The 26,377-nt window shown below is 39.8% G+C and overlaps 1 protein-coding gene and 1 long non-coding RNA gene across 4 annotated transcripts in view; one reads left to right on the forward strand and one right to left on the reverse strand.

Annotated features, from left to right (window-relative positions):
- Positions 1 to 24,851, forward strand: part of jag2b (jagged canonical Notch ligand 2b) — a 52,220-nt gene extending 27,369 nt beyond the window's left edge. The window contains exons 6-26 of one of the 2 annotated variants that reach the window (XM_048206645.1): positions 378 to 508; positions 1,082 to 1,201; positions 2,703 to 2,816; positions 6,106 to 6,219; positions 7,902 to 8,015; positions 8,349 to 8,395; positions 8,493 to 8,669; positions 13,235 to 13,397; positions 13,531 to 13,695; positions 14,459 to 14,572; positions 14,659 to 14,772; positions 14,860 to 14,973; positions 15,820 to 15,936; positions 16,092 to 16,119; positions 16,817 to 16,902; positions 17,242 to 17,355; positions 18,191 to 18,306; positions 18,388 to 18,639; positions 18,971 to 19,102; positions 20,589 to 20,739; positions 22,742 to 24,851. In XM_048206645.1, the coding sequence (XP_048062602.1) occupies positions 378 to 508; positions 1,082 to 1,201; positions 2,703 to 2,816; positions 6,106 to 6,219; positions 7,902 to 8,015; positions 8,349 to 8,395; positions 8,493 to 8,669; positions 13,235 to 13,397; positions 13,531 to 13,695; positions 14,459 to 14,572; positions 14,659 to 14,772; positions 14,860 to 14,973; positions 15,820 to 15,936; positions 16,092 to 16,119; positions 16,817 to 16,902; positions 17,242 to 17,355; positions 18,191 to 18,306; positions 18,388 to 18,639; positions 18,971 to 19,102; positions 20,589 to 20,739; positions 22,742 to 23,265 (3,007 nt within the window). In that variant the 3' untranslated portion in view covers positions 23,266 to 24,851. The remainder of the gene's footprint in view (positions 1 to 377; positions 509 to 1,081; positions 1,202 to 2,702; positions 2,817 to 6,105; positions 6,220 to 7,901; positions 8,016 to 8,348; positions 8,396 to 8,492; positions 8,670 to 13,234; positions 13,398 to 13,530; positions 13,696 to 14,458; positions 14,573 to 14,658; positions 14,773 to 14,859; positions 14,974 to 15,819; positions 15,937 to 16,091; positions 16,120 to 16,816; positions 16,903 to 17,241; positions 17,356 to 18,190; positions 18,307 to 18,387; positions 18,640 to 18,970; positions 19,103 to 20,588; positions 20,740 to 22,741) is intronic. The other variant, XM_048206646.1, reaches the window with a different exon arrangement.
- On the reverse strand, positions 20,749 to 26,243 carry LOC125277982. 2 transcript variants are annotated; one of them, XR_007187027.1, is made up of 3 exons: positions 26,212 to 26,243; positions 21,107 to 21,124; positions 20,749 to 20,948 (listed from the first exon to the last, which is right to left on the reverse strand). It is a non-coding gene; the product is annotated as an uncharacterized LOC125277982 (long non-coding RNA). The 2 variants fall into 2 exon arrangements; XR_007187026.1 differs by having other exon boundaries at positions 20,749 to 20,988.
- Between the last annotated feature and the right edge of the window lie 134 nt (positions 26,244 to 26,377).

The raw sequence follows: 26,377 nt of genomic DNA on the forward strand, positions 1-26,377 counted from the left end.
CTCTTCTGCAGGAGAGCTGTCTTAAAATAGCCTGCTCAGAAATGACAAGACAGCTGGGTGAGGGGTGTGGTGGGGCATGAAGAGAGCGCACCACAGTCCTTGGAATAGCGGAGTGTTGCTGTAAACCAATGATTAGTTAACCCCTCTGCAGCATTTCCCTATGTGCCCCCGGCTGCGACCAAACCGCCCGAGGTGGGGAGTGTGCGTCTGTGCGCAGTTGTGAAAGTGTTCATAACCTTTGTCACCCGGAATGTCGCCTTGTCCTAAGATTAGGTGTCAGCGCAGTGATGTGCAGCTGTATGTTTGTTCCTGTCTGTCATTAAGATGTTTTAACCTCAGTGGCATTTTAAGTGTTAACATGTATATGTGGTTTTCAGGTGCAACTATGGCTGGCAGGGCCAGTTCTGTGACGAGTGTCTGCCTTACCCTGGCTGCTTGCATGGGACCTGTGTTATGCCCTGGCAGTGCACTTGCGAAAAGAACTGGGGTGGCCTCCTGTGCGACAAAGGTAAGGGTCCTAAGTGCATCACACACGCTGATGAATTGACCTAGTTAGTTTTGAGAAATTGAGGTCAACCTGGAATTGACCCATAAAATGGTCAGCAGTAGATGAGAATGAGTTTAAGCCTGCGAGTATCCAGCCACGGAGGTGCCAGGGCAGCAAATTCATATCATGGTGTTAAATAGAACTACAGCATCTTACACTGAGCTGGTTTGTTGGCTGCGATGTCAGCACAGGCTGTGCATCATGTGACAACACACGCACAAACACACACTCTGGATATTGTGGTTGTGACTGGAGTGGCGCTCGGATATCTGATCTGTTGGGCAGCGTGCGTCCTGGAAGGTGGTTAGGAATGAGAAGCAGCTGAGATGTGCCTACAGTTCTCTTTATTTATTTACCGGACTTTTATGTGTACAGCCTTGCCTTAGAAGGTCTGCTGGGAGTCCAGCAATAGTTTGCCAACTGTAGTCATTCAAAGAGCATTACCAGGCTTAAAAAAATCTGAATACATTGTTAGTATTTCTTCCCCCATAGCCTGAAGAAGTACCCTAGTTCATTGTTTTTATGTCCTTAAAGATCTGAACTACTGCGGCACACACCATCCCTGCGTCAATGGCGGGACCTGCATGAACTCTGAACCAGATGAATATAACTGTGCCTGTCCTGAAGGGTACTCTGGCAAGAACTGTGAAATTGGTAAGTCTCTACAGATGGATGGGGAATTTGGTAAATGAAAGTGCTACATGGAAGATTTTATTGCATGATGTTGTGCGGATGGATGGATGGATGGATGGATGGATGGATGGATGGGTAAAAGAAGGGATGGATGGATGGATGGATGGATGGATGGATGGATGGATGGATGGATGTGGATAAAAGAAGGGCTGGATGGATGGATGGATGGATGGGTAAAAGAAGGGATGGATGGATGGTTGGGTGGGTAAAAGAAGATGGATGATGGATAGATGGATGAATAGATAAATGGATGGATGGATGGATGGTGGATGGATGAAAGAAGGGATAGATAAATTGTTTGGATGGATGAATGGATGGGTAGATAAAGGAATGGATGGGTGGATGGATGGATGGATGGATGGATGTGTAAAAGAAGGGATGGATGGATGGTTGGGTGGGTAAAAGAAGGGATGGATGGATGGTTGGGTGGGTAAAAGAAGATGAATGATGGATAGATGGATGAATAGATAAATGGATGGATGGATGGATGGATGGATGGATGGGTGGATGGATGAAAGAAGGGATAGATAAATTGTTTGGATGGATGAATGGATGGGTAGATAAAGGAATGGATGGGTGGATGGATGGATGGATGGATGGGTAAAAGAAGGGATGGATGGATGGTTGGGTGGGTAAAAGAAGGGATGGATGGATGGTTGGGTGGGTAAAAGAAGGGATGGATGGATGGTTGGGTGGGTAAAAGAAGATGGATGATGGATAGATGGATGAATAGATAAATATATGGATGGATGGATGGATGAAAGAAGGGATAGATAAATTGTTTGGATGGATGAATGGATGGGTAGATAAAGGAATGGATGGGTGGATGGGTGGATGGATGGATGGATGGATGGATGGATGGGTAAAAGAAGGGATGGATGGATGGTTGGGTGGGTAAAAGAAGGGATGGATGGATGGTTGGGTGGGTAAAAGAAGATGGATGATGGATAGATGGATGAATAGATAAATATATGGATGGATGGATGGATGAAAGAAGGGATAGATAAATTGTTTGGATGGATGAATGGATGGGTAGATAAAGGAATGGATGGGTGGATGGATGAATAGATGGATGGATAAATGGATGGAAGGATGGATAGATAGATAGATGGATGAATAGATAAATATATAGATGGATGGATGATAAAAGAAGGGATAGATACATTGATTAGATGGATAAATAGATTGGTAGATAAAGGGATGATGGATGGATGGATGGATGGATTGATGATTGATGGATGGATGGATAAATGGATTGGTAGATAAAGGGATGGATGGGTGAATAGATGGATGGATAAATGGATGATAAAGGGATGAAAGGATGGAAGGAAGGTTGGATGGATAATGGATGAATAGATAAATATATAAATGGATGGAAGGATGGATAGATAGATGGGGAATTTTGTGTCTATATTTATGATGTCTGTCTATATTTATGACATAAACCATTGTGTTTTTGCAGCCGAACATGCTTGTGTATCCAACCCCTGTGCGAACGGAGGCACATGTCATGAAGTCCCGACCGGATTTGAATGCCAGTGTCCACCAGGCTGGGAGGGACCCACTTGTGCTAAAGGTACTTAAATCTTTCGTGCACCTTCCTCTCTGACTTTCTCCATGGCTTGATCTGTTCTGTCTGGAGACCTAGTTATAGACCTAGACTAGAGCACAGACACCCGCCCCCTCCCCAACATGTGTCCAGATGCTGTGGCCAGAGTGCCGCTTGGCTGCCTTGTCATGCTGGGATGTGTCAGGTACATGGCAGGGTGAAGCCGGTCCTGGATCTTGGCAGCACAGCGGGGTCCCTTCGCATGGCGAGCAGAGCTTGAGCTCTTACGGGTCCCGGATTAGAGCCTGGTGATACCCATCACTGAGACAGGGGGGATTTGCATAATCTGTCTTCACTTTGAACCAGCATTTGGCTTCACAAATTGGGAACGCAGTGTGTCATGGTCTTCCCTTCCTTCTCCACCCCTCCGGCTCCACAAAGCATCCCTCTTTTAGCGCCACAGAGCTCAAATTTGATCAGTTGCAAATGTGTTTATCACTTCTAGGATGCCCAGTGTTTTAATTTTTGGCATTTCTCACACTCTTCATCACTCCCTCCACGTCCTACCTCCTCGGTCTCCTCCACCGCACATATGGGGCTGTGTTTCCATTGTCATAGCAACAGCAGGGTCCCCTGCTGGAATTTGGACATTCGCCCCCCCCACCATTTTACCCATAAAGGTTTTTCCCCCACCTTTTCCCTCTTCACTTGCCTGTCTGACCCTTTTACACACCCCTGCTCCACCCCATTCACCACAATATATGTATAAGGCTAAAGGGAGAAGAAAGGAGGGAGGAATTTCTCTTGTTTTTGTTTCCTCCCATTTTCTTCCAAATTTCGAATGGCTGCTGCTCAGTTCTTTGTGCCTTTGTGCCCGTATTAAAACTGTAATGATTTGTGCTCTAATAGTAGCTAATCTGGCGACCTGGATTATATCAAGCTGTAATCGCTTTACTGTCTTGCATAAAGAAAAGCTCTCTCTGATGAACGCACTGACACTCTCTCCTAGGGCTGGACGATTATGGCCTAAAATCAAGAACCTGGATTAATTGAACATTTTACCTCGATTACGATTAATGAACGATTATTTTGTTTGTTTGTTTGTTTTGCCCTCATAGTTCACTGACAAGGTTTGTACTGTAAATATGATTGACTATTAAAGGTGGGATATTTTTTTTCTATTGAAAGAGTGATCTGACATAACAGCTCACTATCTGCAGTGATTTTGTCTATGGTTTGTAACATTTCTTACAGATTTCTGCTCGTTGTATATCAGATAAAGATAAATTAGCACAGTACCAGTACGTAATGAGAGTATTTGCATGTGTTAAATTAGTCATACCGTCTCTCTATTAATTGTGAAGCTGAAGTAGAAAAATATATGCTAGAATAAGTTTTGAGTTTCTAAGCTACTTTAGTGGTAAATCACAGGACAGCACTGACAACTAGTTTCTGCATTCCTCACGGTGCACGCGATCTTCACGTTTTGCGCAGCTACTGTTTGTATGAGTGTTCGTGCCACAATGCAGCTGCGCGAGCACGGTAGCTCGATATAATAATACACATCCGATCGTCTAAATTCACTTTAATGTCCAAACTGGCAAACCTTAATAGACATATAACTGACAAAGTTTAGTGAAGACGCAAGGCTCACCGCTCGCGCTCCATCACTATGTGTTGAACCGGCGTTTACCTCCATGTTGCATTTATGCCACTGACTGGACAGGGCAGAGTCACGTGGCTACACACGTGGTAGTATGTTTTTAAAGGTGCTCTAAGCGATGTCGCGCCTTTTTAGGACAAAACATTTTTTGTCACATACAGCAAACATCTCCTCACTATCCGCTAGCTGCCTGTCCTTTGAACACACTGTAAAAAAAAAAACGCGGTCTCTGTAGTCGCCATAAGCTCCAAAAACGGCAATAAAAACAAACTGGTGCAGCCTGGACCGCGAAACATAATAAACATGCTCCAGCCAATAACCGACAAGAATGATTTTAAATGCGCGTTCATGACTGTTTCAGGAAGCACGGAGGGGAGGGAGGGGGAGGGGGAGGGGAAGGAGGAGGAGAAGGAGGGGAGGAGGAGGAGGGAGGGTCTAGCTAGCCTCTGTTTTGTTTGAAACACTTCGAACGTCAACAGGAAGTTACTCCACCCAGGATCGCTTAGAGCACCTTTAAGGGGAAAGTATTAACAGGATTAAAAAAAACGAAATAACCGACATGGGAAAATTAGAGGTTGGGTTAGAGGTTCTGAATTTCGGTTCGATTACTTCTCGATTAATCGTCCAGCCCTACTCTCTCCCACCTTTTCTCCAACTCTACCATCGTTATGTTATGTTATGTTATGTTATGTTATGTTATGTTATGTTATGTTATGTTATGTTATGTTATGTTATGTTATGTTATGTTATGTTATGTTATGTTATGTTATGTTATGTTTACTAGAATAGTATTTTATTTATTTTATTTTACTTTGATGGGTAGAAAACAAGCCTCACCCTGCCACCTACATATTTGTTTTCTTCCCATTATTTATTATTTTATATTATATTATATTATATTATATTATATTATATTATATTATATTATATTATATTATATTATATTATATTATATTATATTATATTATATTATATTATATTATATTATATTATATTATATTATATTATATTATAGCATATTATAGCATAGCATATTATAGCATAGCATATTATAGCATAGCATATTATTGCATATTATTGCATATTATTGCATATATTGTATGCAAATCAGAAGATAACATTAATAATAACAAAATAATTACATGTCTAGTATTAACATTAACATAAGTTTAAAAAAAAACAATAATATTTGAAAAATATGACTGTGTGAAGCTATTGTAAAATACACTTGCACTCATGTGACTGTATATCAGTTGAATTCTTTATTATTGCACCAAATTGGAACCTACAGTTACACCAAGTAACATGACACATCATCAAAATGTTTCACATAATATTCACTTTAGAGTGCATGCTATAGTTTTCAGCTTGCTGTTGGAATTTAATAAAGATAGGTTGACACAGCAGGACCGATCCATTCTGTAGAATGTGTGTGTGTGTAGTGGGCATTGAATAACCCACACAACCTTGCTGGGTTTAAAATTGCCCGGTTTGAATGTTTATATGCATAAAACTGAAAACATCCCATAATATTATGTGATGTATATCCCATAATATATCAGGATGGTCTCACAAGATGTTTTTAAATCACAGTTTCAGTTGTGTATTTTTGATATCTTCGGAACATAACATGATTTTGTGTTGATGTTGCAGACATGGATGAATGTGCCTCCGGCCCATGTGCGCAAGGCGGAACATGTATCGACCTGGAAAATGGCTTTGAGTGTGTCTGCCCTCCTCAGTGGGTTGGGAAGACCTGTCAAATCGGTAAGATTGAGATCCCCCTTTATTGCAAGCGTGTTTTGAACTACAGCATTCAGGCACGTTTCAGTTTTTAATATATTCACTGTTCGATGGACCATGCCATATTATTTGTGCTTTGCCATTTGTTGAAAAATATTATACATTTTGCATCCAAATGGTTGAATATGGTGTGTTAGATCTAAATTGCATGCACTTTGTGACAAACCAGCATGATTTTAGGCAAAGCAAGAGAAGTGATTTGATTAATCTGCATGATGAACTGGTAATAGCGGCAACCTGATCCTTGTTGCCTGTAAGACAGCCATATATGCATTTGTTACAAGGAGGGCCAGCCTTAGACCTGGATCTAAGGCTAGATCAGATGGCCCATCTCCGACATCGTAGGCGCCACAGGATTTTCCATCATCCTTCTGCTCACAATAGTGTGCAGCCCTTGTCAGGGGAAGTGATGAATGTGAAAGGAAGTGGATTGTGACCTGTAAACAAGCGTGGGGTGGGAACAGGAGTCGGTCTGCTCGTCTTACGCTTCGAACCTTAGCCTCCAGCTTGGGTTTCGCTCACAAGAGCCTGGCCTGAGCACGGTGGGGAGTCGTGTTTCTCAGAGGACAGGTGCGCAGGGGAGCGGAGCGCACCTCACTAGGGGCCCCTGATGAATATTTAAACACCTAATAAGCGCTAGTTTTTTCATGGCAAAGTCAAAAGAGTCACAGCCCCCTGAACCGGCTGGTCACCTGCTGTAGGCTAATTGGGGAGAGACGAGCAGAAGGAGGGGTGATTACGAGTGGACCCTTATTTCACAATTTTTTTTTACAAGACAGAAAGTAAATAGAGAGAGAGAGAGAGGAAAATTGTTGATAATGCTTAAATGTTTTCAGAGAATATTCTGCTATCTTTCAAAAGTTTGATGTCAGTCAAAAATGATTCATTTTATTCAGCAAGGATGTATTAAATTGATCAAAAATGATAGTTAAGACATTTATAATGTTACAAATTATTTCAGATAAGTGATGCTCTTTTGAACTTTCTATATGTCAAAGAATCATGAAAAAATGTATCATGGTTTCTGTATGAATTGTTTTCAACATTGATAATAAGAAATGTTTCTTGAGCACTAAATCAGCATATTAGAATAATTTCTGAAGGATCATGTGGCACTGAAGAGTAATGATGCTGAAAATTCAGCTTTGTCATCACAGGAATAAATTATATTTCAATATAACAATTAAATATAAAAATATAAATTGAAATATTTCACAGTAAATGTACAATAATAGTAAATGTGAAATAATACAATGCTATACAAATGCTATAATTATGATATATCTTTTGAAAGTGAATCATAATGTTTATTTGAGTTTTTTGAGTAAAATTGTCTTGTTTTAAGGATGTTTAGATCTAGAACACAAGCTACATATACTGATTACTGTAGTGTATTTTTATTTTTATTTTTATTTTTATTTTTTTGCTGTGTAATGGTCATTGATCAGGAAGTCAAGCAGACTGGCATCGTTGTTACTGTTAGAGTTTCAAGCCAATGGGCTTAATGGTGGTGGGGTTACACAACAAGATCTCAGATTTCTCTGCCTCTCTCTTACTGCTCTACACTTCCCATCTCACTTCCCAATTTCTCAATCTACCAATTGTCTTCAAAATTTCCCAACTCTTTCTGTCCCTCAATTTTGCAGATGCAAATGAATGTATGGGGAAGCCTTGTGTAAATGCTCACTCTTGCAAAAACATGATTGGTGGATATCACTGTGACTGCTTTCAAGGATGGGCCGGACAGAACTGTGACATCAGTCAGTATCTCCTAATGCTCCTCTCCTCTCCTTTCCCCCTTCTTTGAACACTACTCTATAGTGGCGGCCAGGGTTTCCTCTTCGGACACTTGATACTCTGTGGGGTTCTGCACACTGTATATTTTGTCTTAGGCTTCACCTACTGTTGCATGCTGGGTCATTGTCTGTACCTCACGTTTGTGGTGATTGAACTAACATTTCCATATTCAGCGCACTTACAGAGCTCATCTAATTCGAGTTAATTGCACGTCTTCAGCCGTTCCTAACTACTGTCCTGATTTCCTCCACTTAGCCATTGATTAATTGCTTGATTTACTTTGCCCCTGACTGCAGATCTCAATGGCTGCCATGGACAGTGCCAGAATGGAGCAACTTGCAAGGTATAACCTTTAAGATTCAAAACAATTCTTGGTTTATTTTAGCATCTCAGTTAATTGTGTTTGTTATTAAGTGTCCCTTTTATTTGTGTCTGTGCAGGAGCTGGTTCATGGAGGTTACCACTGTCAGTGCCCTTCAGGCTTTGTGGGCTTGCACTGTGAAGTCTCAAGGAACAAATGTGCCAGCGGTCCGTGTCAAAACGGTGGCCGCTGCCATGTCGTTTTGGACGGCTTTGTTTGTGAATGCCCGCCAAACTATGCAGGGCTGCTGTGTGAGGTGAGAATCTTTACCGTTTATAGCAAGGCCGTATGTCTTGAACATTGGGGGGACCAAATTTTTTATAAAGCATAAATAAACAGAACAGTGCAGGAAATTCTAGGTCTAATTCTAGTTGAACTATTTGAAAATAATATTTGCATTAATTTGAATTTGAATGCACACATGTAGGCTACTTTCATTTGTATGCCTAATGTGTCGAAAATGTAAAAGTGTCTCATCACACTCAGTTAGGAATTACATGAATCACGTAATGCATATTTTCAGATCAAAATGGCCATATTTGAGAAAAAAGTCGAGGAGTTTGCATCACTGAATATTACTGTCGGTCTTTTTACATTTCTATTGCAAAACATGTATTAAATGTTTCGCTATTTACATCTTACCTCACTCTCTTTAGACGTTAAAATGACGCTTTGTGCTGGAAAACACGCTCTGCTTCTGTGAACAGTAAACCCCGCCTACTTTGATTTGATTGGCCATCTCAATCATTTTGACATTAAGTGCTGTTAGAACGCTGAGGCAGACCAGTCACCACACTAAAAATGTAACTTTTAAACCTTTTTGTCATCCTAACAACATAAAGAGCGCTGCGTAATGAAGTGCATTTTAAATATATATACACTGCCCTCCAAAAGTTTGCAAACGCCCTAGAAAAGTGGGGTTTTGGACAATATTGGCATGAATCCTTTTTAATTTGTGATAATTTTGCACTGATAAGGGACAACACAAACAACGAAAACATATTTTATTACATAAGCAGTTTATACATAGAAAAAAAACTTACATTTTCGATTCATCAAAATATCCACCATTAGCAGCTATCTGACCTAAACTGGATTCTAATTGGTTCATTGTATTCTAAACTTAATTGGCAATCAATTGTTGAAGCTATTAAGGTGTGCTGACCCAAAAATCTTTTACAAACCTGGGCCAAGTATAAACCAGTAACCAGGCAGCACAGCTGGCAAAGGGGCATGTCTGACTTTGACATGTATATATTGCCATTATTATGTAATCAAAATGAAAATTATTATTGCTGGTCTTCAATGATAATGTCAAGTTACTTTAATGAATTTGGACCATAGACTGTAAAAAAAGATGGACAACGCGACGCCGCTTCCTTCCATTGTATTGAACTGAAGCCAAAACGGACGCCACTGGGCACTGACACGTTACGCAAAAATGCCAAAAAAAAAAAAGTTTGGAACCTGGGCATGCGCAGAAAGACTCGTCAGAGCCCGGAGGCGGAGTCGCTGTATCAAACTTCCGCCCAGACGGCTGCGTCATCATTGATGTATTTTAGATAGGCTATATAAATTATACGTAATTTAAAATTCTACCTATAAAATAATAGGCTATTCTGTTTCTAGAGCAATAATATTTTTGAAACAGCAAATTCAGTAGATGAACTCAATATAATATGTCTCTAGAAACTCTAAAATGTCAGAAACGGTCCTGCTATTTTAAATAAAATGTTTAAACTAACGTTACAGGAGATCGATTGCTGTAGATAGTTCTCTATAATTAATTAGAGCAGGCTATCATTTTTTTTTTTCCTGCTAATTATTATTTTATACCCATAAAAATAATTATAACTGCCAGATAACGATCACCTGCTTTTTGTCCATCATGGCTAACGTTAGGCGTGTTATCTTAACTAATAACGTTTATTAATTATCTTATGAAGTCCACATTTAACGTTACAGAGAAAAGCTCAGATATCCGTCAGATCCTGTAGGTCATTTAGTACAGTTTACTGCTGACAGTCCTCAGAGAAGCTGTCAATCAACTGTGAGTCACGACGACACGCCCCGTTTCTAGTGCCAAATTGCTTGCTAAAATCAAACTTATCACAAAAACGAACAATTGAATATAAATCAGCATGATAACAACTACCTTAAATGACCAAAACCATCTTTCCAATTTTATTTGAAGCATAATTTTTTTTAATGTTTTAACTTAAGTCTCATTCCGTCTGCATTGAGCGGGCGGGGTTTATGACCTGTACTGCAACCAGCCTCCAGGGGGCGATCAAAGAGCCCGCAGCTTCACTTTTCAGGACGTATGAGGCACACCCGATTTGGACCAAAAAATTATAAGGATTTATGCCGATATTATCCAAAACCACACTTTGCTAGGGGTGTTTCCAAACTTTTGGAGGGCAGTGTATATATATATATATATATATATATATATATATATATATATATATATATATATATATATATATATATATATATATATATATATATATATATATATATATATATATATATATATATATATATATATATATATATATATATATATATATATTAAATATTTATTTATTTAGAGTAGAACAGCTGATAGGAAATGAGTGATTTTAGTTAGGTTTAAGAGATCTACATCATATCTCTTTCAATGATCAATAAATGGAAATTGTGGGGCTTGGTCTTGCTTAATTGATGACATTTAGTAATGCAGATGGTGTCACTTCTCCATTCATACTTTGCTCACAATCTCGTTCGGCACGGCTAAATTGGTCGGCACCCCCCGCCAATGCGTGTGTGAATTTAAAGCCTCGGTGTAAGGCAGATCAAGCCTGCTATTTGGCCACAGGTGCGCCAGGGTAACTAGAGCAGGGTTTGGGTGGAGGGCGGGAGTATTTTTTCTTGCCTTCATGTGGCCATTATCACTGTTGGTGGTGGAGAGCTCTGTTTTGGAGCCAGTGTTAGTCTAGTGGCAGGCTAAAGATGGACTTCCATAGAGGTGCTGGAAGCTGGTCCTGAGCCAGTCTCATCTTACCGTGCAGACTAAAAATAAGTTGTAGTGAATGAGGCAACTCTTCTCTTGGCCTCCTGGCCGTCTGCCCACAATCAGCCCGGGAAAGAGAAGGCCTTGATTTTTACGTTATATTCATGCCTAGCGTGCCATGCGCTCACATTAGACCATACCGTCTGCAGACTGAGAAGCGAGCCTATACTAGGGAAGGTTTTGATCTGGTAGGGCTGTTTACAGTGCAGGTGCACATGAGGCTTCATATAAAGCCTTGGTCCTTGATCCAGAATCAGACATGTTTGGATATGGGATCAGATCCGTTTAATTGAACTGAAAAAATCATTACAATAAATCTGTGATTTACTCTACATTTTAGATGAAATAAACAAACTACTATCCAAAATTGACCTGTTTGCTTCTAATATATGCCTACAGATTAATACTTTTTTTTTTTAATTATATGTCAACCGATTTTTGCCCGCCAACATACCACTGTTTGAAACGTGTCCAACAGGGTTGTTCCTGGGATCCAGTACAGATGGATGATTATCTCTTACATCTGTCTGCTCTAGCAGTTTTATGTAGCTCTGTTGGATACAGTCTGGTTTGCAGACACTCCTCTTACATCACTGCCTGTGAAAAAGTGCTCTGTGCAGGCCGTCAGCTTCCATTATATACAATGTATATCCCTACTAAAATAAATTCAGCAGACTCGGAGCTTGGGAGGACAGCGTTATAGTCTGAACTAACACCTTACATGGCAGATGGCATGATGTGTACTTTAGAGAGGTTGTTTGAATTCCCCAGAGGTTCATCTCCCTAGAAAAGGCTTTTTTGAGAAAAAATGGGAACTGAGGACATTAAGGGGGTCATATGGGAACAGTTGTAGTTGAGTTTATATTATGTTATATTATATTATTACTATTACAATTTAAATTTTAAAAAAATCAATGCATTTATTCATGCCCCTTGACCGATAGCGAATTCAACACAGCATCCTAAAAATGTGGCACTCATGGCGAGAGACGTGAAGCAATGGGCAAAGACATCCGTCTGCATGTCATCTAGCCCGTAGTTAACAAATAGCACAGACAGAACATGTGAACGTGTCCTAAGTCTACCTCAGACAGATTGACAAACTCAATTGCAAAATGATGGATTGCTTGTAGGCCTGTGATAGCCTTGGGGTTCAAAAAAGCAAATTTCTAAAGCCACGTTTTGACTCATGAGCTTAATTATAAATTATTAAATCAATAATTATTACCACAAGTAATAAAACAATTAATATAGGTGTGTGTAATAATAATTGTTTTATTATTCATAAAAATAATTGGTTTCATAATTTTATAATGGTATATTTGGAAATGTGTTTGTCATACTACAGGACCATATATTACAAAATGTTGTATTACATGTATTACAAAAATTTTTTTGTAAATATATTAAATAATGTGCAGTTTATATTAAATTTTAACATATCAATAGAATATATTAAGCATTATGAGTTTCTGTGTGGAAGATTAACTTCTAAGAATATTTACCAGAACAAGGCCAAGTCGAGGTAGACGGAGAACTAGATGTGCAAAAGTGTTCCTCGTCCCAGTTGAATATGCTCGGTAAGAGCGGAAGGATGTCTAAATTTAGCTGCAGAGTTTGTTTTGATTGGTCTCTTGTGTGATTGTAATGGTGCTGTCTCCTTTAGCTGTAGGCTTATGGGAGCCTTCCATAGCTTACCTGACTGTTTATCTAGCTTAAGAGGACTGGACTTGCAAACTAACTCAAACTCCCTGTCTCGTTTGAAGCTGGAGAGTCTGCCTCACCTAAACCTCTGTGAGCCGAACCCCTGTGAGAATAAGGCTTCGTGCTACAGCCTGCCGGGTGACTTCTACTGTGCCTGTCCTGAAGACTATGAGGGCAAGACTTGTGAAAACCGCAGGGACCACTGCAGGACAACCCCTTGCCAAGGTACTGCCCTTGCTGTTCTCCTGCTGACCAAAATGCAACGACCAAAGATGTCTATCTGCATGTGTACATTGATCATCAATTGAAAAATAGTGCACAATAGTTCACCATTTGATCTTATTCCCGCCATTCTCAGTGATTGACAGCTGTACGATAGCTGTGGCGAGTAACAGCTCGGATGGGGGCGTGAGACACATCAACTCTAATGTGTGTGGTCCTCGTGGCCGCTGTATCAGCCTGCCGGGCGGCAACTTCACCTGCACCTGTGAGCTTGGCTTTACAGGAGCCTACTGCCACGAGAGTGAGTCATCCTTACACTTTCATAGTTTTCCACTTTTTAATTATGTTCCTGTGACTCCCATTCCTCCTCTTTTGTTCACTTCTTATCAGTTTAGTTTAGCTTTACATAGTAGATGGGTAATTGACATGACAGTTAAGCAGTCTCAGCAGTGTCATGTGATGTGACATGCTACTATTTTAAGCCAAACTTTCCCAAAAATTAAGACAATTATAAAATAAATAATAGTTATAACAATAATTATTAATTTAATACAATTATAAGTCATTTGTCAATGTCATAGGTACTTCTGGGCCAATTAAACATAAATATGTTATAAAATATATTATGTCATAATATTATAAATATTATTTTAAAAAATGCTTAAAAAGAAATGGAGATACTTACAGTGAGATTCAAAAGATCACTTGTGAAAATACTAATTTATGTAAAACTTTTATGTTAATTACAAATTATATTATCAGTATTTGAATGAAAATGTAACTGAAAAATGTACATTAATTTGAGAATGTTGTTGTAATGACAGCAGCTCTTAAACTGCATGAAGTCCTGACAATCACACAAAAATAGGGCCTAAATTTGGTACAGAATATTTTTTGGTTTATTTTACATCATAAGGTTTCATTTCATTTTATTTAAACCCTAAAATGCTTTATTTCCATGATTAAATTACATTTTGAACTCCTGATGTTTGGTGTAGTCTTTTGAATACCATTTTATCCTAAAATCTTGATGTTCATAAAAATGTTATATATCGACAACCCAGATATAAATGACTGCGTGAGCAACCCGTGTCGAAACGGAGGCACCTGTATCGATGGGATCAGCTCTTTCCAGTGTTTCTGTCCGGATGGCTGGGAAGGTGATCTCTGTAACCTCAGTGAGTGTCTTTCTTCATCTTCCTCCTCATCTTGACCTTCTTTACATTCAGTATCTTACCTTTGTCACTTGTGTTTCTGCGCTCAGATGTGAACGAGTGCAGTCGGAGCCCTTGTAAGAATGGCGGTCACTGTGTGGACCTGGTCAATGACTTCTACTGTGAATGTGCCAATGACTGGAAAGGAAAGACCTGTCATTCACGTGAGTTACAGCTCCCTGTTTTATGCCAAAGCTGAACTGTATATGTAAAGTGACTGGTAATATTTTGAGTTATTTTGTGTCTTTTAGGTGAAAGTCAGTGTGATGCCACCACATGCAGTAATGGAGGGACCTGCTATGACCACGGAGACACTTTCCGCTGCGCCTGCCCTCCTGGATGGGGAGGGAGTACATGCAACACAGGTGAGTCAGAGTCCAGTTTTCATACTCACTTCATTCACAGCAGCGTTTCTCAAACCATTCTGAACCAAAAAATGCTTTTCATTGCTCCAAACTATTCATTGACTCCCCTCACAAATTATATAATCAAATTAGTCTCTCTTAATACTCAATTATCCTTGCAATCCTCTTTATATATTCAGTGTTATATTGTATTTTAATTTATATATGGTCATCCATTTATTCTATTTAAACAGTTTTTTCAGTATCTTCTTTTTTTGTTTTATAAATTTAATTGAATTTTTTTAAATGCCTATAGAGAAATTAATCCAAAATATTTCTCCAAATAAATAAATGTGTGTCTCCAAATATTTAAACTTTGCTATACTGCATTCTAAACATAAGATTTTATAAACTTCTAATATTATTTTATTTTAATATATTTTATACTTATTTTCAGTTTTTATATTGTATCTTGGTTACTTATTTAAACAGAATGAATGAACGTCCATTTATATAAAAGTACACAGTATTGTATCTTTGTCTCTTTCTGTTTTTATTTTATTTTATTTTATTTATTTTGCTTAAAATCAAATATTGTGGTTCAGTCTGGAGCTGGTTAATTTGGTTCTAGGCTTGAAATTGAAATGTAATTAAAAATGGAATTTTAGTTGAAAATCAATTTTTTTTAAAAATGTCTATACAGAAAATGAATGTAAAATAATTTATGTATTTATTTAGAAACATATTCTGATATTTTCTGCAGACCCCTAGCAATTGGCGATAGACCCCTGGGGGATAAGATATGATAACTAGGTCTGAAGAGTGGCTCACTTTCTGTAACTTTTCCATTTCGCGTTTCTACTTTAGCAAAGAACAGCACTTGCGCGTCCAGCCCCTGCCTAAATGGAGGAACATGCGTGGGTGGTGGTGACACGTTCACCTGCATCTGCAAAGACGGCTGGGAGGGGCCCACCTGCGCTCAGAGTGAGTGAATTCCCCCATTCACAATTTAGCTGCCAGTGCATGTCTGCATACCATTGAAAGCAAACATTACAATCCACAAAAGCGTTAAATTACTTTCGATCAGTGCGCAAATGTCTCGCATTGACTTTTTCTTCCTCTCTTTTGATTCTTTGCAGACATCAACGACTGCAACCCTCACCCCTGGTAAGAAGACCTATGTGGCTCTGCAGTTGTTCCCCCTCTTATTTACTCAATGCTGCCTGGGGCCGCCTCTGTTTGTGCCGACCCTCCCCTTCCCTGTACAACATAGAAGGCTAGGAATAACCCTTCTAACATGGCTTTCTGCCCGATTCCACCATGTTATTCCTGCCCTGATAACCCCCATTCTCTGAGCGGATGCACCGAGGGGGGGTTTGAGGGGGGACGCTGGTTGTAAAGACGGGAGAAGATGTCCCTAAATCACCCCTAAATCCGACAGCTCAGGAGACCCTGGGCTGGTTTTAATGGGGACCACAATAGAACCGATGGCCCTAAAAGAGCACCCCCAGCGGTGAGGGGAGGAGGGGATAGACAGGCTCTTTTTCTCCCAGTCCGCTCTGTCCTCTTGCCTTTCTTCATCGCTGACCTGGGAGCAAGGGATTTGGGAGTTGGGGCGGGAGTAGGGGGTGAGGATCCCAGCAAGGAGCCACTGGGGGCATTTGCATCTGAAAGGTGCTGGTATTGATAAACGCAATGAGGAGCTCGCACATCCCTCTTCGTTCATGTCTCTTCCACTCTTCTCTTCCCCCCTTTTTCCTGCCTTTCCTCTTCCACGCATGTATGCTGGAAGTATTGTGTCAATCAGATGGGTGAAGGTGTCTCTTTTGGCCAATAACCTCATTGTCCTCACATCTCCTTGCAGCTACAATGGAGGAATCTGTGTGGATGGGGTGAACTGGTTCCGTTGTGAATGCGCTCCTGGATTCGCTGGACCCGACTGCCGTATCAGTGAGTATCTCAAGGAGGAAAGAATGGGGATGTATAGAAAGAGGGTGTTGGAGGATTACCGAGCATCCAGTGCCCTTTGACCTCTTCTGGGGTTAAAGGTTAGCCCTGGCTCACAAACACACAGGAGATAAATTATTCAGCCAGTGGAAAAATTCCTCTCCTTGTGTCCATTGATGGCTCTTACATAGAAAATACTCCTTAAAGATTCCATGCATTTCCTTGGCCTCATTTTCCGAGGTGCAGCCAAGTGGATGCGGTCAGTCCCGGTGATTTATAAATGTGTATTGACTTCAAGTCAGTGGCTGTATTGATGAAGGTATGTTTTCTTTGCTTCACCAGACATTGATGAGTGCCAGTCGTCACCCTGCGCCTACGGTGCCACCTGTGTGGATGAGATCAATGGCTTCCGATGTGTCTGCCCACTCGGTCGCACCGGACCTCAATGCCAAGAGTGTAAGAGCTATTGTGTAATCTTTGAAACAATCAATCTCTTTTCATTTCTCAGCTTGTCCATATTGAGAAATGGACCTTAAAGACCCCCTGAAATCAATAGACGTTTGCTTTCCATCCTGTTAAAATAGGAAGTTGGAGAAGGGCAAATTGAAAGGCTCATTAAGACTCCATGAACATTATTTATATTTGCTAATTGGAGGCAGGTGGAATTTAGGGGAGGGATATTCTCACTCTAGAGAGCATTTGATTGGACAAAAATCTCTCTAGTGCAGGATGAGTCATCAATATTTTTTGTCAATTTTCCTGGTAAAGAAAGACTGTACATTGAGGAAAAAAAAAAATATATATATATATATATATATATATATATCTCCAACTGTGCAAAAGTTTGATGTCGTTAAGATTTTTTTAAATGTTTTTGAAAGTCGTCTCTTTTGCTCACCAAGGCTGCATTTATTTGATCTAAAATATAGTAAAATTGTGAAATATTACAATTTGAAATATTTTAAAATATAATTTATTCCTGTGATTCAAAGCTGAATTTTCAGCATCTGTTACTCCAGTCTTCAGTGTCACATGATTCTTCAGAAATCATTCTAATATGCTGATTTGCCAACTAGTACACTAGCGTATAGATAAGCTAAAAGCTAACAAAAATATAAACGGGGAATATGGTTCCTAAAGTGTGAACGTCATGAAGGGCGGGCGGCAGCGGCGGCGTAGGAGCACTGACCTGGCATCATGTGACTTAGATCATTCCAGAGAGGAAAAAGATCTGCTCCTAAATTAGAATTGGCCCCAGTCTTACGGTGTTTGTGTTTGTGTTGTGGTGCAGTTATTGGCATTGGGAAGACATGTCACTATGCTGGACTTCAGTTTCCGCATGGCAGCCGCTGGGAGGAAGAATGCAACACTTGCCAATGTGTCAACGGCAAAGTGGAGTGCACCAAGGTAAGTGTCTGAAGAACAAGTCTTTTTTCTCTTTATTTATATAAGTAAATAAATGAAGGTGTTCATGACCCTCTTTCTCAGGTGGTGTGTGGCAGGCGGCCGTGCCTGTTGCCAGGGACGCCAGGGCGAGAGCTTCACTCCTGTCCAGGAGGTCGTGAATGCCTGGAGCACAACTTCCTGACGTGCCTCTCTCCCCCTTGCCACCAGTGGGGGTTTTGTTCAAGCCCTGAAGCCGCCCCAACCCTCCAAACCAAATGTGAGCCCAACTCAGTCTATCTGGACAAGAGCTGTGCTCGCATCACCCTTATATTCAACAAGGACAAACTGCCCACAGTAAGTATTCACATTTAAGTTAGTGTTTTGTTTCATTACACAAATGTCCGGTGATGGTGGCATGGTATTACTAGGGTACCATGTGCACAAAGCAATGGTGGTAATATAGTTCATGGGTATCCCCAGTAATCTGTACAAAATCCATGAAATAATATCTAATAAAAAAGTTGTATTACCAGGGCACTGTGTCCAAAACACAGTAATGTTATATAAAACCTTATTCTCAGACAAGTCAAAGATGTATTTGGTCCTTCTCTTATTGTAACTACATTATGATCCAGAATAGTGCTGTTTCTGAAATATTCATCTAAATACACCCTGTGCCTTCTAGGGAACGACAGTGCAGAATGTCTGCTCAGAGCTGAGGTATATGCCTGCCACACGGAGCCTGGCAAAAGATCACATGCTGTTGGTTCTTTGTGACCTCTCCTACAAAAACCAGGACGCAGTAGAGGTGGCAATCGTAAGTACATTTTGAAGACTCAAGCTTTGTGCACCTAGGGAGCACTTGTTATACTCGCACATTTTATATTCATGAGTCCTCTGCAAATGTATACCCTTCACACAGCGGAGTTATGTGGGCCCCTAAGATCTATTATCAGTGGAATAGAAAGTCAAAACCACGGGGGTCCTGGATACTCGTTGCACAGATCTGTTAATGGATGCAAATTTGATTTCCTCACCCAGTCGAGTGCGGTTCCTCGAAATGCCCGGATGCCCAGAGCAATACCAACCGGCCCCCTCTTCAAACCAGCCCATTATGTTGTAATGAGATTCAGTTGACTGACCAGAAGCGGGCCGTACTGCATTGCAGCATTCCCTCCACCCACACAGAGAGCACTGGAACCGGGCTCCAGCACATCTCACACATAGCTTTAGGATGTACACTATTGTCTTTAGACAAAAAAAGCTTGCACAGCCAAATAATCTTTAAGATAACAAAAAATCAATACATTGGTGAAAATTAATATCCTTGTGTTGCCAGGTAATTTTTGTGTAATTTGAAGCCACATTTCCTGCGTTCAATGAAACATTCTGCCTCACGGAAGTTACTTACAAATAGCGGTTACCTACAAATGCATCCTTTATACTCGGTCAGATTACACTAAATCCGTGCGGTGTTGTAACAAGTCACTAACCGAAGGCCCGTTTTTAACTGTCCTGACTCATTAAAATGGAACCTGTAGACAGGAACTTTGAACAGCTGCAGGTTTTTGCATGTTAAAACAGAATGGAGTTGAAATAATTTAGTCAACTGCTTTTTTGATAAAGATTGCTCTCGCTCTAATTGTTTTACTGAGCGTATTGTCATAGATTGACTGTAAGTCGCTTTTTGTGTTCTCATACTAAAACTGTAGTTTTTTGGGTTCTATACCACATGATGTAAGCAAATTTAAAACTTTTGAGTACCATGTGATGCATCAGTGTGCTTTTTTAACTTTTAACTTAGTTTCGATTTTTATTTAGAGATGCATGTAGTGTCTTATCTGTTCACTGGTATTTTTTACTAGATGAACTCTTTGACCATATGCAGCATGTTTTGCAAAATATTACTGATTGGATTATAGTTCTTTTTACTTTTGCAAATTTTTCCAAATCTGACAAAACAAATCTAAGTTTGCTAGCTTGAAAACATTCAGCAGAATTTTCAACAACAATGGAGAAAACATCACCAAAAATCAAAGACATAAAATTGGATGTAGATTATCAACAAATAGGATTTTCAGTGGCACTGCAGCAGTGCCCCAAAACCTCACATTTTAGTGAATAATTCCAGATTATTCTTTGAAGGTGGTTTTACTTCCACTTTCATCTACATGTTTGGCATATATATATATATATATATATATATATATATATATATATATATATATATATATATATATATATATATATATATATATATATATATATATATATCTATAAAATCCCCATTATTTCTCCTACAGTCGTTCCAGCAGGACGAACAGCCTAACCACAGTCAGATCCAGGAGGCAGCTAGTACCATAGTCAGCATGCTGTCCAAGCGACACAACAGCACCGTCATGCTTGCCGTCATCGAGGTCAAAGTGGAGATGCCGGTCATGTCCCAGCCAGTGGGTGAGTAGAGCAGGGGCCAGGCTAAAGCCAGCCTTCAACTCCCAACCGAGTGTCAATTCCCCGTCTCCACCAATTAGTGCAGCATAAATGTCTTTGTGAGTCACAGGAGGAGAGGGTACTGAGAGGCTCAAAGGATCCAACAGTTGTGGGCAGGAGGCCATAAACCTGTGCTATAGTCATTCAACTCCTCCACATAGTCATCACCTCAGCTGTACATTAAAGAGAATGATGGGACAAACTTAATGATGTCTGAAAAAAAAATTTAGGTTGAGGCAATAATAAATGGGTTGAAAAAAAATAATTATAGTATTTGTAAATTAAAGGGTTAGTTCAACTAAAAATGAAAAATCTGTCATCAATTACTCACCCTCATGCCGTTCCACACCTGTAAGACAGGAACACAAATTAAGACATTTTGATTAAATCTGAGAGCTCCCCCCATAGACTGCAATGCAATTACCACTTTCAAGGCCTATAAAAGTAGTAAAAACATTGTTAAAATAGTCCATGTGACTACAGTGGTTTAACCTTAATGTTATGAAGCAACAAGAATACTTTTTGTGCGCAAAAAAAAATAAATAAATAAAAATAACGACTTAATTCAATAGTTTCTTTTCTTCTGTGTCACGTTGTAAACACAGTGCAGCGCTTCCAGTTCTACATCAGAATGCCGGCTCAGTTTTGTCTGGCTCCCACGTCAGTGTGAACAGCGTCAGAGAATAATTTTTTTTTTTTAATTTATTTATTTTTTCACAAAAAGTTTTCGTCGCTTCATAATATAACACCATGTCCTAACCAGACGCAATGCGATAAGATTCCAGCGACAAGCAATTTGACTGTCCACACTAGACACGACGTGAAAATGATAAGCGATAAAATCAATCAAAACCCACAGCCAATCAGAAGAGAGTGTGGGCTGGCTCTCTCGGCAAGAGCACAGCAGACACGATGAAATGGGCAAGTACATAGTAAAATTCATAAATATTACACAATTAAAACATTATTTAAAGTACATACGGAATGACTGAACCAATCGTTGTCATAGAATACACTTGTTTGTTCACATTGAGTTGACAGTTTGAACATTCTTGTGCCCATTTATTTATTTTCAAGATCTGACGTGAATTAGTCAGTGTTGTTTTAATTACAGCTAAAAAGCTGGGAACACAGAACGATATTCAAACTCACGTTAGACGCTTTTAATGTAAAATAAAGCACATAAACAGTACCTGATATTATCATTGCCAACTTTGTGTTGCTGTTCCAGCCGTGATGTCGCGGAGAAATAGAAACCGCTTCTTAAACAGAATATTCACATGTTGTCGTCACGGCTGGTTAGGACAAAAACTCTGATTAACATGGAAAAGATACCTTTTATTGCTTGTCGCAGCGTTGCGTCGCATCTGGTTAGGACACGGTGTAAGGTTTAACAACTGTAGTCACATGGACTATTTTAACGATGTCTTTACTACCTTTCTGGGCCTTGAAAGTGGTAATTACTGTACGTTGCAGTCTATGGGGGGGTCAGAGAGCTCTCGGATTTCATCAAAAATATCTTAATTTGTGTTCCGAAGTTGAACGAAGGTCTTATGGGTGTGGAGCGACATGAGGGTGAGTAATTAATGACATAAATTTCATTTTTGGGTGAACTAAACCTTTAAGGGAATTGAAACAGAACACTTTACTTACTTAATTTAATTTTGGCCAATAACAGTTATTTCTGTTTAACATTTATAATATTAAATTAAATTATATTAATAGTATTATATTAAATTATATTATAATCACTATTTTGTCTTAATATTGAAAAATTGGTTGAATGAGTGGCCACAATCAAATATCCAATCAAAATGTACAGTATCGCCCATTACTGATAAATTTAGTGACGAATATTGGCCAATAACCAATGTAATTTTGCCGTACATCCCTACTTTTTCATTATTTTCCTCCTTGGCATGAATCCCAGATTTTCCATGTCTGACTTGAATCTCTTTCCACACAGACTACCTGGTGCCCGTGCTCTGCGTTGTCTTGTGCGTTCTCTGGGTCTTCTGCGTCATTGTCTGCGTGTGGTGGACCCGTAAGCGGCGAAAAGAGCGTGAGAGGCGGGAGCGTGTGCCTGTGGAGGAGAGCGTCAACAACCAGTGGGAGCCGCTGAAGCCGGTGACGCGGCCGCAGCACAAGGATAACCGGGACGTGCAGTATGAGCGCACCAAGCTCATGGGCTCCCCGGATCGGACCTGCAACAGCGGGGAGGATGAGGAGGAGGTGGAGGAAGAAGAGCTGGAGCTGGTGGAAGAGTGGTGCGGAATGGAGGGGGGCAAGCGTCCCATCCAAAAGTACTCTAAACCTGAAGCGCGGACCAAGAACGGGCTGATCTGCACCACGCGGAGCAGCGGCAGCAGCGGCCGCAGCAGCCCTTCCCTCAAAGCACCCTACTGGACAGGCTTCAGCCCAAAGGACAACAACTGTAAAAATGTCAATAATGCCACCACCGGCCAAGAGCACAAAGAACATTGCGTATGAGCTCCGACGAGCAGGACGAGGAGACCAAGGCCATCTCAGAAACACGGACTGAGTTTTTCCCCATGTGTTATTTTTATTTTCGACTTCTTCGAGATGTTTTGAGGCTGATAAAGTGGCAAATTTCTTTCTTTCCTTTTTTTTTATGTACAGAGGAAGCATATTATATTTCTTTATGAAGAGGCGGCGAGAAGCCTCGCTTTGTTTTCGGAAAAAAACACTGCTGGAATAGGAGCAGGACTAAGGAACTCGTAAGAAACGTGAGAGAGAAACCATATAAAGACTTTTATGTTGTTGTTTACAAATGGTTGTGCTTTTGGTTTTGTTTCGAGTGGCCCAATTTCGGTGCAGACCACGTGCGGGGGGACGCTGGCTTCGGGGGATCCCCCTTCAAACGTTCATCTGCTCTCCTTCCACGCCTGCCTTACCGAGCTCGTCGTCCATGAGGAGGGCTGCAGTGCCTATAAAGTGGCCTTGTTTTTCTGTCCTTTCTGTCATCTTGGCTGAACACTCTTTAAAAAACGGATTGCAGTATTTTGAGTCGGTCGCAAGTGCCTTCAGACAAGCCCCTCGGTTTAGGGTCTCCTGACCCGATAGATCACGACAAAGGGGAGAGGCTGGTCTTAAGAGCAGCTCCCATATCACCATCAAGGTATTTGTTTAAACAAAGACAAGAGATCTGTAAATATGTGTATATAATAAAGGAGTCGCTGTGTATATTTGAATTTAGTAACTTAAGTCACTTTTTTATTATTATTATTATTATTATTATTATTTTATTATTATAATTATGATTTAAATATTATGATTATTGTTTTTTTCCTTTTTTCTTTTTTTTTTTTTTTACACCATTCCTTTTATTTATGCCAGTTGATATGGCAGGTTTTGTAAGATGTATACAGCGTCCCACAGTCAGAACAGAAATATAATCAGAGATCATCCTATTATGTTGTTGGTTTTTGTTTTCACTAGAGACATATACGATTGTGTGCTGTATTGTGGCGTGTGTTCGCCTCCTTGAAGACCCCTATTCCCTTTCTACACCTTTCCTCTCTTGCTGATCATAAAATCATGGTTTTTGGCAAGGCCTGCTGGTCCATGCTGCTTGTTGCTTGTAAAGATGCTGATATGTCAAAATAATGTCCAAATGTTTTCTCCTGCTTTTCTTTTCGTTTGTTTGTTTGGATCAAAACTTCATGAAGGGAACAATTATGTTGTAAAGCATTTGTACTTGAGAAAACGACTGGCTATGATTTGATTTCTTTCATCGTGATGTTAAATATAAGACTTTTTTTGGTTATGGGAAGACGACAAACGTTTAAAACTGTTCCTGAACAATTGGTTCAAGTGCAAGTAAACAAGTATAATTAAGCTTAAGTTAAGCTCGGTGTCCGTTATGGAAGGGAAACGGGGTGGAGCTGGAGGAGTTTTTTTTTTGTTTGTTTGTTTGTTTTTTAAGATGTAATTTTTTTTGTACAGAAGAATTGCTCTGAAAAAGTTATTTGGTTCATTTAGTGGAATTTATGTTTGTTCTTAGAAATAAATCAAACTATTTATTAAAGCATTTTATAACAATGTGCTCAAGAGAACCACTGTCTACTGGTGTTTAGTACTGAAGGTGCACATCTGAGTTTGTGGTAAGTCTTTTCATCATATCGTATTACCAATACAACAAAAAAAATCCCCCTTCCCCTGCCAGAGGTGAGTACGACTCTGGATCGATACAGGAACTCTTGCTTCCAGTTGAGATGCTACTGTCGAGAAGCAGCCAATGGTAACGGCTCTCCTGTTCTCGGCTGACTGCTGGCTGGCCAATGGACGATGGGTTTCTCGTGGCTTCATCTGGTGTGAATGTTTTATGAGGATGCTTATGATGATGCAGTGAGTTTGTTATGGTTTTTTTTTTTTTCCCATAAGTAACAGTCCCTAATAGGACGGAGGGCTGGAGTCATGTTTCACATCACTCAGATTACCATAGTGTTGGGTTTAGGTGTCTCTGATGGTGTAATTGAACTTGGTCATGGAAGTAAAGTGGGGAAATTGGGTTTTCTTTATCTCACAAAGTCCTAAGAAAAGGAAACCAGTGCTGTTGGGAGCCATAACTAATGACTGTCTGGTAAATGTTTTAGGCCGCAAATTCAGTCTGTGCCCTTAAGAAAATAATCTGTTTTTATACGTTCTATTAAAAGATTTCTATCATTCAATGCTTCCATATACTATCAATTTTTTGTGTGAATACTGTCATACCACAAGGGGAAAAAACGCATTTGATCTGATGATCTAAAGGTCCCCTGGCAAAAACTGACAAATAGTAAGGCGGGGCAACCTGCGAGAATGACAAAAGAGAGAGAGAGACATACACACAAATACGTTTCTCGAAGAAATAATGTAAAATGATGAAAAGAAAGGACTGAAGGCAAAGCGTTAAGAAATTTGTTCTTGTGAATAAAAGAACTGCAATGCAAAACGATGAAATTAAGAATTAAGAAGTGGTTACTTCTAAGGAAGTATTAAAAAAAAGATATATATATATAATTATTTTCTTTCAGTGAGAAGTTAACTTTCTATGAAAGGAGATACATTCCCTTTGGAAGAAGGTCATTTATCTGATTGGACTCATAACATAAATGAAGCAACGTTTCAATTTGGGAGCTAGTTTGATAGATATTATGCAGTATCTTAAAATGTAACGTTACTCCTCTTAATTTGTTAGAAGTCCGGTAGTTTTCAGTAACCATCAGGGATACTTTGGTTTGCTTCCGGCATGGGTCTGCTCCCTTTTGTAGCTTTTGGGCCAATCTTAGACCGTAATTCCATTCGGTATGTGGGCCAAACTCTCATCCGAAATTCAACCGGATTCGGCCCAACTCAAATTTGCTATCTGAGTACTGATATTCCTTTAAAGGGTTAGTTCACCCAAAAATGAAAATTCTGTCATTTATTACTCACCCTCATGGCGTTCCACCCCCGTAAGACCTTCGTTAATCTTCAGAACGCAAATTAAGATGTTTTGTTGAAATCCGATGGCTCCGTGTGGCCTGCATAGGGAGCAATGACACTTCCTCTCTCAAGATCCATAAATGCACTAAAAACATATTTAAATCAGGTTCATGTG

Source organism: Megalobrama amblycephala, linkage group LG11 (genome assembly GCF_018812025.1).
Source record: "Megalobrama amblycephala isolate DHTTF-2021 linkage group LG11, ASM1881202v1, whole genome shotgun sequence".
Lineage (NCBI taxonomy): Eukaryota > Metazoa > Chordata > Actinopteri > Cypriniformes > Xenocyprididae > Megalobrama > Megalobrama amblycephala.